This window comes from Lolium rigidum, chromosome 1, assembly GCF_022539505.1.
Source record: "Lolium rigidum isolate FL_2022 chromosome 1, APGP_CSIRO_Lrig_0.1, whole genome shotgun sequence".
In the NCBI taxonomy this organism is placed as follows: domain Eukaryota; kingdom Viridiplantae; phylum Streptophyta; class Magnoliopsida; order Poales; family Poaceae; genus Lolium; species Lolium rigidum.
Window position 1 is genome coordinate 186,784,082 of NC_061508.1, and position 14,161 is coordinate 186,798,242.

Sequence of the window (14,161 nt, forward strand, 5' to 3'; positions counted from 1 at the left end):
TAAATGCGCCACCATCGATCAAGTCAAGTTGCGTGTGATGTTACAAAACGAGCTAGCTAATCTTTTCTACGTACGCTGGTGATGTTGGCGATGCCGACTTCCATGTCGAGGTCACGGAGGTGGCGGCACTCGTCGCCGGTGATCACGTGCATCCTGCCGTGGTTGTTTGAGTAGCGGGGCTTCTGGCCGAGGAGGCTGGTCAGCTTGATTTCCTCCTCCTTGGAGCCTGAGCCCCCGCCGCCCCTGGAGCACGACGTGCTCAGCTCCCAGATCTGCTCCTCCGACGCCTGCCATATCTCCCCCTTGCTCTGCCTCTCGAACACCTTCTCCAGCTCATCCCGGCGCGACTGTTCAATTCAAGCAAAGTCATTCTCGGTCAGATGAACCAAGAAAATGTCAAAGAGTTATGTCGCATACGTTGAATGCAGCCTGGAGAACCTCGTCGCTGAAGGCGCTCAAGTAAGAATCCGGGCCCTCGCCTCCAACAGGGAAGAACTCCTGCACATGCAGCACGCCCAGCTCAGCTCACAAATTACAGTTGCAAAGCGGGTCGATCGATCGAGCGCGTTGTTGGAAATAATCTTGCCTCAGTGAATTCATAGTATCCAAGAGTAGCAGCAATCTTGCCTTAGTGAATTCATAGTGTCCAAGAGTAAAGAGTCCTAGTAGTTTTAGTGTTGTCCGGTTTGGAGTCAGCAAGATTGCTGCTAGGTTTGGTTAGTCTGGTTACATCAAGAGTTGTAATCAGCTAGCTAGCATGCAGTGGTTAGTTCTTTTCCGTGTGCGTGTCCTAGTGCTAAAAGTAGAGCAGTACTAGTCTTGTATGTATTGAGTCAGTTCAGGAGACGTGCAGAGTTTGAGTCCGAGCAGTTTCAGGTTTAAGTTAGGTGTCCAAGTCTAGGTCCAGATCCTTTGGCTGTGCGTGTATATATATGCACGTCCAGGCTGAAGATTTTTAACTCAGAAAACAGAAAAGAAATAAAGAGAGGAAAAATAGAGGGTGTGACACGCACCCTTGGTGATAAATTTTGTGTGTGTGTGTGTGTGTTCATCTATATTGATGTGATTGATTCATGGGCGAATTCCAACACCCGTCAGTCGCTCACCTCAAAGCTGGCGTAGTTGAGGAGCATGACGACGCGGAGCCACTTGGAGCGGTGCGTGTTAGCGAAGTACATGATGGAGCCGGCCGGGATGACCATCACGTCACCTTCCCTCACGCACAACGACTCCCGCCTCCCCTTCCTCAGCAGCACCAGCACGCCCTCGCCTTCCTTCACGTACAAGACCTTGTCGGCGTCGAAGTGGCTGGGCTGTAGGAACGCGCGCGGCGCCACCTCCAGGCACGCCACGCGGTAGTCGCCCACGGAGCCACGCAGCAGTTTGTCGTCGAACCGCTCTAGCAGCTTGAAGTGGCCGAGAGGCGTGCGCGACCACTCACGGAAGCTTTCCTCGCCGAAGTAGTACGGCCGGCCACCGTCGCCGGAATGCCCTTTTCCCCATTCCGCCTGACCTTCTGCATGCTGTCCTCCATCCTACCTCTTCCACATCCCTCGACGCGAACGCAAACGAGAGGCACAGGCACAGGGCTAGCGCCACCAATGGCGATCTTGCTGCCGGTGTCTTCATTGCAATCGATGTTGCTGGTGATCATCCACCTCCGGCACCCCCTCTGCCACGAATATAAATATGAAGATGAGGAGTTACCGCTCTGCATTCCTTAAAAATCCTAGTAGGACCTGGTTGCATTCGACTAGCTACAACTATTCAGCGAAGTAGACAGAAAACAGTGCATGAACTAAAATGACAGAAACAGCAAATATATACCGCTATCATTACCTATAATACATTTTCAGAACACATGTAAACTCATGTAGTTAGTATGTTAAATTGCTTTAAAAGCAGCGACGAAAAAAATACATCAAAACCAAACCTGCCGCAGCAGCATCCAATCGCCAATTCAAGCAAAACAAGTGTAGATAAAATGCTTAACCCGTAAGCCATCAACTACAGAGATACGAGGGTGCTGGGTGCAAGCAAAAATGGACCAGCCAAAGAAAATGGCAGATACTTGTAAAATCGATCCACACAAAACAATTCTACATACAAGTTGAATTGATCTCCGGCCCGTCCCTCTACATGAATAGAGACCCCTATCGCTGAAGATTTCCCACTGGATTTGCGACAAAAAACAAAACTCACGGCATCACAAAAACACCATAAACTAAAAAGCCTAGGCAGACTACTATGCAGGAGAAGATGTCTATTAGATAAGCAGGGATATGCAGAGATGCACAATACGTAGGATTCAGTAGGGCACAATTCATATCAGGGGCAGGCTGGTGCAAAGCAAATACGCACTGTTTACAAAAGCCAAGCAACACAAAATCTATATCCACTGCAGATGCACAATACGTAGGATGATTCAGTAGGGCACACCACATGTCCTTGACTAAACACCATGCAGTCTGTGCTGCACCTCACACGCCCAAGGCCATTTATATGCTGCAACTTGGACAACAACAATTCAGGCCGAACCTGAAACTTTTCCACCCAGCATAAGGAAAACGAAACATAGGAGAAAGCTCTGAATCTAAGTGAGACAGGGTTGGTTTGGAGGGAATTTTTGTCACAAAGGACCACCATGCCCAATAAATTGACAAAAAAGACCACATGTGAGTATAATTGACAGAAAAGACCACCTTCTCGATGGCGGCAGCACCCCCATTCGACACGTGCCACATACCGCCGCGGGCTGTAGCGGCAGGCTCTTGCCGTCGCGTGCTGTGGCGTGGGCAGAGCGGACGAGCCTATGCACAGCGACGGCGGCCGGCGTTTACCCCAGCAAACATTAGCACTAAGCGCTCAGGTTCAGGGATTCGAACGGGAACTGCACAGGATACCCTCGTCCCCTCTACAGGCTAAACTGACAACGGAATAGCTCAAGAAACCAGGAAATCGACAGCACCAAATCAGAAACATGACCAACTAGAAACCCTAGTTCCTACAATTGGGGATTCATCACTCGATTTCTGTTGTGCTCTCGTGGAGGGGGAATAAACAAGCAAAGGACCAGCGGGGAGAGAGAAGTGGAGGAGTTTACCTGAACCTGGTAGAATCAGGCAGTGCGAGCTCGTCGGCGAGCTAGACGGCGTTGCAGCGCTCCGGCGAGGCTCCGGCCGACAACCCACCGCCACTGCCCTCGAGCCGCCGTTGCTTCTCGAATAGCTCGGTGGGGAAATGAGAAATGAAACGATGAGCGGTGGCCAAACCATTAAAAGCGGCAAAACAATCAGAAACAAAAAAGAAAACGAAAATGTCTACTGCAGCTGCCATGTGGGCCATGCTAGTCAGTGACTACAAACAGGTCACTATTACGCCAAGGGAGCGGCTGCGCCTCGCCCTGCTGTAGAAGAAGGTTGGGCACTTGGCAGCGAGTCGTGAAACAGGCAAGGAGAACCAGGAAGTTCAACTGAATTTTTATTGTCCAAGCGTCAATGGCTGCTTTACCAAAAAAAAAATTGGCCTTAGATCATCTTCAAAATGGGGTTGCTAAACTACGCTTCCGCCGCGCTGCAAATAGATAACGCGCTGGGCTGAAATTTGCCCCACCGGATGCTCCAGTTTACAGCGCGCGTTGGGGCGGTAAAAAAGCACCTCCGTCGGATACTCCATTTTGTAGTGCGCGACGCGGCGCAAACAACAAACACACACAAGTATGCATCAAATAAGATCAAACAACCATATAAATTCACAATAAAATGCCATACAAATACAATAAATTGTTCACAACAAATACAACAAGTGCATGAAATTGTTCACACCAAATACAACAAGTTTAGAGACCAACATACAACAATACAATATAGTTTTGAGACAATACACCACATAGTTTTCAAACAAATACCTATGAGGCAATGATGAACCGGGCAATCCTATGTGCGGACCTCCATCATTCTTCTATGAGATCTTTTTGAAGCTCATCATGTGTGTCGTTGCAGCGAATGGCATGGTATGAGGCAATGGACCGGGCAATCCTATGTGCGGACCTCCTCACTTGCACGGGAACCCCCATCAACTCGTAGTGGGTATGATCCACATCTTTTCCACGATCATCCTCTATAATCATGTTATGCATGATGACACAAGCGGTCATGATATACCAAAGGCATTGTTGGTCCCAAAATCTAGCCGGTCCTCTAACAATGGCAAAATGGGGCTTGCAAAATCTCAAATGCGCTCTCTACATCTTTCGTAGCCGCCGCTTGTGCATTGTGGAATTGGGTTTGCTTCTTACCTCGTGGTTGAATAATCGGCTTCACAAATGTTTGCCACCTTCGATATATGTCGTCCGCGAGGAAGTAGTCATAGTTGTACTTGTGGTCATTTGCTTCAAACTCCACCAATGGACCTTCCCGCATTGCAAATCTTGTCATTAGTGGTGATCGTTGAAAAACATTGATGTCATCGCAAGACCCGGGCATTCCAAAAAAATGCATGTCATATCCAAGTCTCTTGATCGGTGACCGCTTCAAGGACTATGGTGGCATCCTTCTTGTACCCTTTGAATTGTCCATGCCATGCCGCTGGACAATTCTTCCAACTCCAATGCATACAATCAATGGAACCAAGCATACCGGGAAACCCCCGGTCGGCGTTGATCTCCAAAATCCTTGCCGTGTCTTAAGCATTGGGGGTTCTCAAGTATGTGGAGCCAAAGACATTGACAATTGCAACGACAAAGCGCTTCACACACAAGATAGAAGTGCTCTCTCCCATGGCCAAATGATCATCAACTAGATCCGCCGGTATACCATATGCCAACATACGCAAGGCGGCGGTCACCCTTTTGATATGTGCTATGACCAAGTGCTCCGGCGACATTTCTCCTTTGCTCAAAGAACCGATCATACTTGGTCACCTCCGTTGCGATGTGCTTGAACAAGTTGATACTCATCCGAAAATACCGCCGAAAATAGCTTTCGGGAAATATCGGATTCTCATTAAAATACGACCGCATCAACTTCTCATGGCCTTCAATTCTTTCTCTCCACAACTTCTGCCTATCGAACACCGATCCACCAAATTTTGGCTTCTTAACGGCGCGGTATGCTAATAGTAGCGATATGTTCTTCTCTTCCTCTTGGCCGTACTCGTCATCCGATGAATCGTATGATGAACTCTACAAGCATACATATGCAATTACTTAACTACAACTAAACTATAGTAGCAAATCGGCGAGCAAAATCATGGAGGCCGGCCGGCGGAGGTGCATACCTTGCGAGCAAATCGGCGAGCATCATGGTCGCGCCATGTCGTTAGCAAGCTCGAAGACGAAGACGAGGACATGGCGATGGCGGCGCGGAGGAGGAGGCGATGGCGGCGCGGAGGAGGAGGCGATGGCGGCGCGGAGGAGGAGGCGGGGGGAGAATCGCGGTGGTGTGGGCGGTACAGCGCGGCGGAGCGGCCGCTACTACCGGCAGGAGGCGCAGGCTAGGTGGATCTACGGCGCGGCGGCGAGCAGCAGCGGGGCCGGCGGCGGAATCGACCGAAGGCGGCTGGATTTCGCGGCGGCCGGGCGGAGGGGAAATGAAGGGCGCGAGCGCGGGGGTAATTTTCCAGCCGTTGAGTATTCGCGCGTGCGCAGAGCGTTGCCGCGCTGTAGCCGACGCGTCACGTTTGGCTTTCGGGATTGCGTCACATTTGGCTTTCAGGATTGTGCAAAACGCGCTTTAAAAAATTTACAATTTACAGCGCCGCGCCGTTTGCCGCATCTTGTGGAGGAGCGATTTCGCCTCTGCACAGTGCAAATCAGTGGTATATTAGCCTGTTGGAGATGCTCTTATATTATATTTTTTCGTATGGACATATTTTGTGCTAGAATATGTGGACTTGCCGAATTTCATTAAGAAATGCCACAACTGGTGTCTGCACAGAAGACAAAAGGGTTTCAGCTCTTGCTCTTCCAAAACAGTTGTTTTTCTTTGTGCTCCTCCACTGTTTTCGCGTTGTAACACGACACTCTTTCTGGCGAAAAAAAAATCTGCTGACATCGTCCTCTATTTTCTCGGAAAAAATAACTCTTACGTGGGGGGAGGGGGCAGCTGAGATCGTAAAATTTATTGTGTGAATTTTTGTACCATTATAGCGGCAGCCAATTCATCAAGAAGCCAGGGAACCATATACATAGTCGAACCTGGAGGCCGTACCAGACCTGTTGCATCCTTAACGTCATGGGTCATGGCATATTCTTTGCAACTCAACTTCTCAAGCAGCTTCAAAGTTCAAATCACGAGATACCTCTCTAACAACATTGCTGTCATACAGGCAATAAACTCTGAAGATGTATGGACAGAATGATAACAATTGAATGGTATTTTTTTTTAGAGATCGGCATATCCAATGTTCAAAAAACATATTTGAGTTGAATAGGAACACTGACATGATCACGCAGACAGAAGGGGGAACATATAACGCACCAAGGTGACAATGGCTTAAAAACAGGACAAAAATCCTGACAGCCAACAAATAATGCATACTGACATCAATTTTCAATATGCAAATACTCTCTTCAGAGAGAATGAGCACATAAAAAAGAACAGCACAAACACACAGTATATATCTATGGGAAGCTCAGACCAAAATCACACGTTGGGGCAAGATTTCAGTAGCCAAATACCAAAAGCAACAGACAAAGCAAGGAAGCAAACTGTGTGTATTCTTTACTGAAGATAAACGTGTCATGTCATCTTGTTACCAGTTGTGAAGGAAAAGTATTGAGCTCTTCACTACGACGTTGACCCTGAACACCTGCTGTGTTCTGTTGTGAGGGAGAGAGTTATTTCTTTTATTCTTATAGCCCCGTCATACGCCTGGGACAGCCAGAATTATTAGCAAAGAAGGCTACATGCATTAAGTAAAATTGCTTGCAGCATTTAAATTGCGTAATCAAGTCATATAATATGAAACCAAATCATTCCCTAGTAAAATAACTTCTCAAACACAGAGTGCATTCTAACAATTGGAGGGAACTTCATTCTTTACGGAGAATCCATCTTTCAACAAGAAGCCAGACTGTAGCTCAACTGGCATCCCTTGACCAATAAAGTAAGTGATGCCCAGCAATCATCCGTATGCTTCCAGGAACCAAATCATGCATCATACTTTTCAACTGCTGAAACCATACGGCCAACAGCACATGTTTTGGCATAGTCAAGAAATAAGTTTTAAAGCATCTGTTCCAGAGACAAGTGTATCTTCTACAAATGGTATGGTCTTCCATACTTTCAATCCTACTGGTACAGGAGTATTTTCGAGACCTGAAACATATACACCAACAATAATGGAGCAACTGAAGGCATAAGATAACCAAAATGTTTGTCCACAAGCTGGCAATACAAACCTTGCTTTCTGGAGTCGTCCTCTACACAAACTGACATGTAATGAGAACTATTTAGCTCCGCCAGTGTGAATTGCCAATTATCAGACAGATGGTCAGAACCAGAGATGGAATCATCGCATACTTTCGATACCTGGCAAATCAAAGAAAAGTTAAGCTGTAAAGGCAGATCAATAAAGACTAGTCACTGTTAAGTTGCAACAATTTTTGATAATAAGGCGGATTTCTTTTTTCTTTTACAGGAAGGCACCTAATTTATGTGGTGTACGGTGTACCATGAAGCATAATACTAACAATATACTTTTCCTTATGAAATTTGCTTAGCATGACATCTAGCAGTTGCGCCAAAATAAATGGTAGGTTCCTAGGAGGCCCACATGTGAGGTGTCACAAAATATCATGTTCAGGTACATAGTTCCGAAGCTCCTTACACATAGACCGGCATATGTTGAAGACACCAACAAAGGAGAAATGTCAAAGCTGCTTACCTTAGATATCCTAATTCCCTTGCTTGTTTCCAACATGATTGAAAACGTATTGAACGGAGCACCTGAGAAACCCAGCCCAAGAGCCTTTACATATGCTTCCTAAAAATTCAACAACAAAAATATTTCCATGTAAGCAGTTTATTTTGCAACATTGTATCTTTAATCAGTATTATAAGTATTAATTTACATAGGGAAAATTTTGCTGGAAACACAACTTTGGTGCTAACTCTTCTCACAACGATCCTTTTTCCTCAAAGGGATAATCACAAGATACATCTATGTGTCCTTTAATTTGATTCGTTTAATATAATCATATGTCACGTAAGAAAGGATTTAGCAAGTTGGCATCTAAAAATAGGTTCTCTGTAGATACATATTCCAAATCTGCATCTCTATAGCAAAGAACAACAAAGTCAGCTACAGTAAGCTTTAGGTGGTCTGTGGTCATAAGAATACACGATACAGGACAATTGATAGATTCTAGCCTAGGACTGGAAAATACCATCCCTGTAAGTCAGCACAATGTAGTGGTTGCATAGGAAAGGACTATAAAGCAGACGACCAAAGAGAGCCTCACTAACTTTAAGAGTCCATAGTTTTAGGAATTCCTTTCTCTGAACATCAGAATCAGAAATAGCAATTAGATAATCAACTTCGGAAGGGGTGAAATAACGGCGAGCAAGAGATAAGATATTCTTGGTAGTATTCCGCTTCTTCTCTTCAATATCAATACCAATCTGAGACAGCAAAAAAATAATAGCAACATCAACTTAGTAACCTCCAAAAAAACAGAAGCATGGTCATTTATATAGAAACAAGGAACATACATGAGCATGCATGGCAATGCCACAGGCAATCAAAGATGTAGTGTGCGAAATGTTGAAATGCAAAGGTCGCTCAACAATGCTATTATCCGGTGGCCACAATATCTGATTAAACATGGAAAGCACCCAAGTTAATTAGAAGTCTTATATTTCAGAAAAAATAACCATCAAAACCTAACCCCTTACCTCAGGTTTCCCAAATTCGTTCTTCTTAAACTCAAATGACCTCGGATCAATTTTACAATCTGTATCTAGTCTAGTTCAAACAAATTAGCAATGAGCATATCAGTAATCCTGTTACGCTAGACCACGACATGTTTTATGCTGTACAAAATAAAATTGAAAAGAATTAACAGACAAAAATATACTCTAATCATTGGCAAGATAAAATGCTGATAAACTCAAACATTGAGTATCATGCCAGACTTCCATATTACTACAAGTCAAATGACAGATAATTTCATCCTCCACTTTTACGACTATTGACGAAACTGCGCACCAGAAAGTGATTGTACACCTAGTAAATCATCCAGTGCTACTTGAGGGGGGAAGCCATCAAGAGTTATATGACATTGTTGATCTTCAATCATATGTTTTCCATATGTAAGACAGATGAATGCACATTTGGAAGCCATGCACCTATATACCGGTTAAGTTTAAACAGAGAAACTCAATGCATTTAAAAGGCATAAACCGCATAAGAAGCTGAAGCTCTCCAGAGATATTAAGATGATTTTCTCACAAAGCTACAGGTTTTTCCTCATGATTACAGAAATTACGAAGTATATAAAGTAAGAAAAAATATAGCAATTTTGTTGTTCTCCAGTGGAAAGGATTTCATATGCCGCCAATTTTGCGATTAAATAAATCATAATAGCAAGAATTAAAGACAACATGATTTCTTGAATGACAGTAACAAGCATGAAAGTTCAATTAATGTGACCAACAATGTAATCTAGCGTGGGTGATTATGCATACATCTTGAGAGGGTTGTGCGCAACAATGCACGGGACAACATAGCATCTTTCCGTAGCTCTGGTACTTTCATAGAGGCAGCATACTTTCTTTCAACGGGAGAAAGGAGTTCTTCATACATATTCAGTTGGGACTGATCATTCACCTCATCAGGGCAAAGATACCAAACATGCACCTCCCTACAAAAGAGATAAACACATAAGCTATCTTAAAAAAATTTAATGCCCCAAATAACTTGACAAGAAAAAGTACCAACCACTTGAAGATGTAAAAGAGTCATACTCTCATTATGCAAAGCTTTGCCTAACCCGAAAGAACATTTAACTACCAAAAGTTATACCATGTAGGGACCATATCAGGGAGAGTATCTAGGTATATAGATTTTCAAAAGAGATAAATAAAATCCGATACTGAATACTGAATGATAGTTATGGGTCAAAACTCCCACCACCAGCCCTTATGAAACCCGCAGATTACAACCCTAGAAAACAATCTTCATGCCCTCGAAACAATAACCCAACAGTTGTATCATCCTCTTATAGTTGGGTTACTTCTGACTTGTTTAATTGTCATGCAGCGAAACCCATAAGAAGTGTACATATCTCCCATTTAGTGAACCAAATAAGTTCAGGAATAGCAGCTAGAAGCTAGCACTCTTCGTAACTACTGCCACTGTCTACTATAAGTACTTTCCATATTTACATATCCTAGAAAATGCCACACAAAAGAAACTCAACAATAATGGACTAGCCCCTGCGGATTTTTAAATTAAGGAGAAACAACCACAAGGCACCCCTGCGTCGGGCAGAGTGTCACGCCTCCCTCGTCAGAGAGGTCACCGGGCACGGGTTGATCGAGGATAGAGACAGCGTGTGCAAGCTAGTCCCAGCCATATAGCTGTGTGTGAGTAAGGCCCATCTGCCTTCCACAGTGCCGATATATAATCTGGCATAGTCGAGCAGATCAGTGTGCTAAATGAAAACGCTCTCGAATTCCCCATCTCCTACTCCGCAATATCAACGCCTTGCTGCTCTGCTCGCATCCCCCATTCCCCTCGTCACGGACGAAATTCCATACTGCTGATCCCATCATAGATCAGACACCAGAAAACTGCCACATGTGCTTGGCACCATAACCTCTACTGGCCCCAGATCTACCATTGTCCCTAACAGGCTCACTGGAATGACAACTTGCACCGCAAAGAGGATGGAAGGGGGAGCAAAGTCGCACCTTCGGGACTGGAGAGGCGGCGGGGACGAGAGGGAGGCAAAGAGGCGCCCGCCGGAAACACCCAGTGGCGGCGGCGGCGGCTGGAGAGGCATCACGCGGCAGCGGAGGAGGCGGTGGTTCATGCGGCTTCCCGAGACCGCGAGCGCCCTCTGAGGCGGCGGCGGCAGCTGCAGGAGAGGCATCGCGCGGCAGCGGAGGAGGCGGCGGTGCATGCGGCTTCGCCCTGTCCCCTCCGGTTTGGTTTATAGCGTGGGCTGCCGGTGGCAACAAGGGAGCTTGTTCTTGAATCCAACGAGCCTGTGGCGGAGCAACAAGAAACAGCGACAGGTCAGATTTCCAGTGCCATTTCACATTCCAACAATATTCTACAAATCATGAAGCACAACATAGGAAGGAAGTTCGTGTAGATGAGACTTGCTTACCGCGGCGCTAGGGTCCGCGACGCAGATCCTGGACAGGGGCGCGTGGGAGAAGCTGCAGGCGCCGGCGGCGTGGGGTGGGGCGCGTGGGAGGAGAGGTCCAGACGTCTAGCCCAGAGCGCCGCCGAGCGCCCGAGCAGCGTAGCGTGAAGCTCCTGCGGCCGCGGAATTGGGCGGAGACAGAGAGGGACGAGCCGACGAGGGGCCGCCAGTTTTAGGGCCGGACGGGACGGGACGAGTCGACCCATTGGTACGGGCGCCTTTGTTGCCTGGGCCGATTTTCTGCATCACTGATGCAGCGGAAAAGAGCCCTGCGCGTATAAGATGGGTCATGGGTCATAAAAGCGAGTTTGTTTGGTGGCCTGCACGAAGATTTTTTTGGCCCCGTAGAGATTTGGACTCTGACCGTTTGGTAGGTTGGTTTTCAGGCCTTGTAGCAGCCAAGAACGACGCCCTCTGTTTGGTTGCAACCCATAATCCTGTTCTGGTTACCTCTTCCATTCAATGGTGAGGTTACCATCGATGAACATTACAAGTAAGAACACAATCATAGACGAGAGATAACTTAGCAGTGATCATAGACGACACAAGTTCACGGTACAACATTTTGCAGACACGATCATAGTTCTGGAGAAGGCACACAGGATCATAGTTCAACACACTAGACAGGAGCAGCAACTAGACAGGACATGGCACCAGGTGAGCTTCAGACATGGTGGTCGGAGACGACGCACCTGGTGCCATCTCCATGGTACGGGCACCTACTGACCACCTCAGTGCAGGTGTGGTCAAAGATGATCACTCTGTACTCCAAGGAGGACACCCTTCTGAAGGTGACGAACTGGCCAACCTTGAGCTGATGGGCGACGGCGAAGGCCGACCATCCCTGGTCGATGGATGCTTCATCGCCTTCTCTCCTTGTAATCATCCTCCAGTTGCATCCGGTGTTGGTGGTGACGATGATGTTGGAAATTTCTCCGAACCACTTGACGAAAGCTTTAGGGATCATGAGGCGGCCGAAGGTGGGGTTGAAGATGATTTTGAGGAAGTGGTCCGGCCCTGGCTTGTCGTGGAAGTGGCCGACCTTAGCCGGCCTTCCACGACGCTTCTTCGCAGGTCCCTCGCCGGGAACCTCAGCAGGTGACCCAAGCATGATCTTCTCAGTCTGCCAGAAGAACAGAAGCAATTAGAGGTGTGCGTGCTCATAAGTAGTGTAGATCAAAACGGACATTGATAACATTAGTAAGGCCTCATACAGTTGGTCACACGGCAGGCATAGTGATGAGGACATCCCATCTATTGATACAACCGCTATACCTACAGCCACACAAATACAAGGACCAATCACTCGAGCTCGTGCCAAACAACTTAACTATCAGGTACTTTCGTATCTTGGAACTATTCCTCACATACATGAGAATATGATGCTGCCTAAATCAGATATGTTTGTTACTCTTAGGAATGATGGACCTAGCATGGATGAGGAGGACAAGCATTGGAGCATGATCACACATGGAGGAGATGGCAGGAAGCATTTGAGGATTGAAGATAACGCCGCAAGTGGAGATTTCATAACTGTGAAGCCACCATAAGAAGAGATGAATACATGGACGAAATATAGAGTTTTCCACTTCATAATTTCGTCCATAGCATAGTATGGTGTTGCGTCACCTTTAGTTTTGGGCCAGGCCCATGTCATTTTCGCAGGAATTAAGTCAGCCACTTTTTAGAGTCCGTATTGAAGGGGGAAAAGCCTTTTAGGGTTTGGTTCGGCCACCATATGTATGGCTGGCCGAAACCCACATTTTCCTCCTTTAAATACCTCCATAGTCGTCACGTTTAGACTCGGATTTTGATTAGACTAAAAGTTAGACATTGCTGCAACTCTCGTGTACTTCTTTTGAGGCCAACGCCCAGAACAAGACCGACTATTCGAAATCCCACATTTTCAATAAAGCTTTCATCTTTCATCCGCAATATTCTGATTGCATCATTAGTTCTTACTTGTTCTCAATTTCAAATAGGAATTAAGACCCTCGTCGGTCGGTCGATCGTGCATCCGCAAGATCAGTAACTCCCGGAGATTGTCCTAGCGATTGCATTGGCGCACGAGCTTTGCACGTGTAGTCGGATCGTCAAGCACGAACTCCACCAACAAATCGATCTATCTTCATCTCATCGAAAGATCGGACACCTTTGCCCTATCAAGTGGTATCAGATTTCAGGTTGCTCGGTGAGATTTTACTGTTTTCCTAGTGTAGATTGCATCTGCCATCATATCCATAAACCACGAAAAAGCCAAAAAAAATACAGTTAGGGTTTTAGATCATCGTCCCATAAACCCCCTGCCACGCTTTGCATTGTCTTTTCAGTTTTGCATAATTGAATTTGTGTCCGCATCTTCGTGTCGAGTTGCTGGTCTTAACGTTTAGTTCATTTAGAGTTTCGAGTTCTGGTCATATTAGTCACGCCGCCGCCACTCGCACCATACGCAGATCACCATCGTCATCGCCATATACACCTGCCATATTCTTCCGCCGCTGCCATATACACTTGCCACATACTTCCGCCATCGCCATATACTCCACCCTATACACTTCCGCCACTGCCATATACGCCTACCAGATTGTTTCCGCCACCATCATACCATCTGTCATATACCCTGTTTCCTACCACAACACAGATTGGTGCTGTTTTTCTGCCGCAGTAGAGTTCGTGTAGACTAAGATTTTTCTTGTTTTTCTTTAATAGTTGTTGCCTTCTAATTTCATCCGTGCTGTACAAAAAATTTCCGTGAGATAAGTTTCGGCCGCCGGTAAAGAATTG

General features: G+C 46.2%; 1 protein-coding gene and 1 pseudogene across 2 annotated transcripts; both read right to left on the minus strand.

Moving 5' to 3' along the window:
- Positions 1-56: 56 nt before the first annotated feature.
- On the minus strand, positions 57-3,192 carry LOC124653749 (annotated as a pseudogene).
- A 3,716-nt stretch (positions 3,193-6,908) lies between these two features.
- LOC124686209 (4'-phosphopantetheinyl transferase HetI-like) lies at positions 6,909-11,213 on the minus strand. Of its 2 annotated transcripts, none has more exons than XM_047220203.1 (8): positions 10,917-11,213; positions 9,690-9,865; positions 8,898-8,962; positions 8,715-8,816; positions 8,469-8,624; positions 7,888-7,986; positions 7,403-7,532; positions 6,909-7,319 (listed from the first exon to the last, which is right to left on the minus strand). In XM_047220203.1, the coding sequence occupies exons 1-8, from the start codon at positions 11,126-11,128 to the stop codon at positions 7,213-7,215; spliced, it is 1,047 nt and encodes a 348-aa protein (XP_047076159.1). In that variant the 5' UTR covers positions 11,129-11,213; the 3' UTR covers positions 6,909-7,212. The 2 variants fall into 2 exon arrangements, with proteins under 2 accessions (XP_047076159.1, XP_047076165.1); XM_047220209.1 differs by having other exon boundaries at positions 8,898-8,956; positions 10,917-11,042.
- Between the last annotated feature and the right edge of the window lie 2,948 nt (positions 11,214-14,161).

Coding starts and splice junctions, on each gene's coding strand:
- LOC124686209 (XM_047220203.1), bottom strand. CDS start 11,128: ATGCACCGCCGCCTCCTCCGCTGCCGCGCGATGCCTCTCCTGCAGCTG. Junction 9,866..10,916: donor CCGCCTCTCCAGTCCCGAAG/GTGCGACTTTGC, acceptor TCTCTTTTGTAG/GGAGGTGCATGTTTGGTATC. Junction 7,320..7,402: donor GGACGACTCCAGAAAGCAAG/GTTTGTATTGCC, acceptor TATATGTTTCAG/GTCTCGAAAATACTCCTGTA.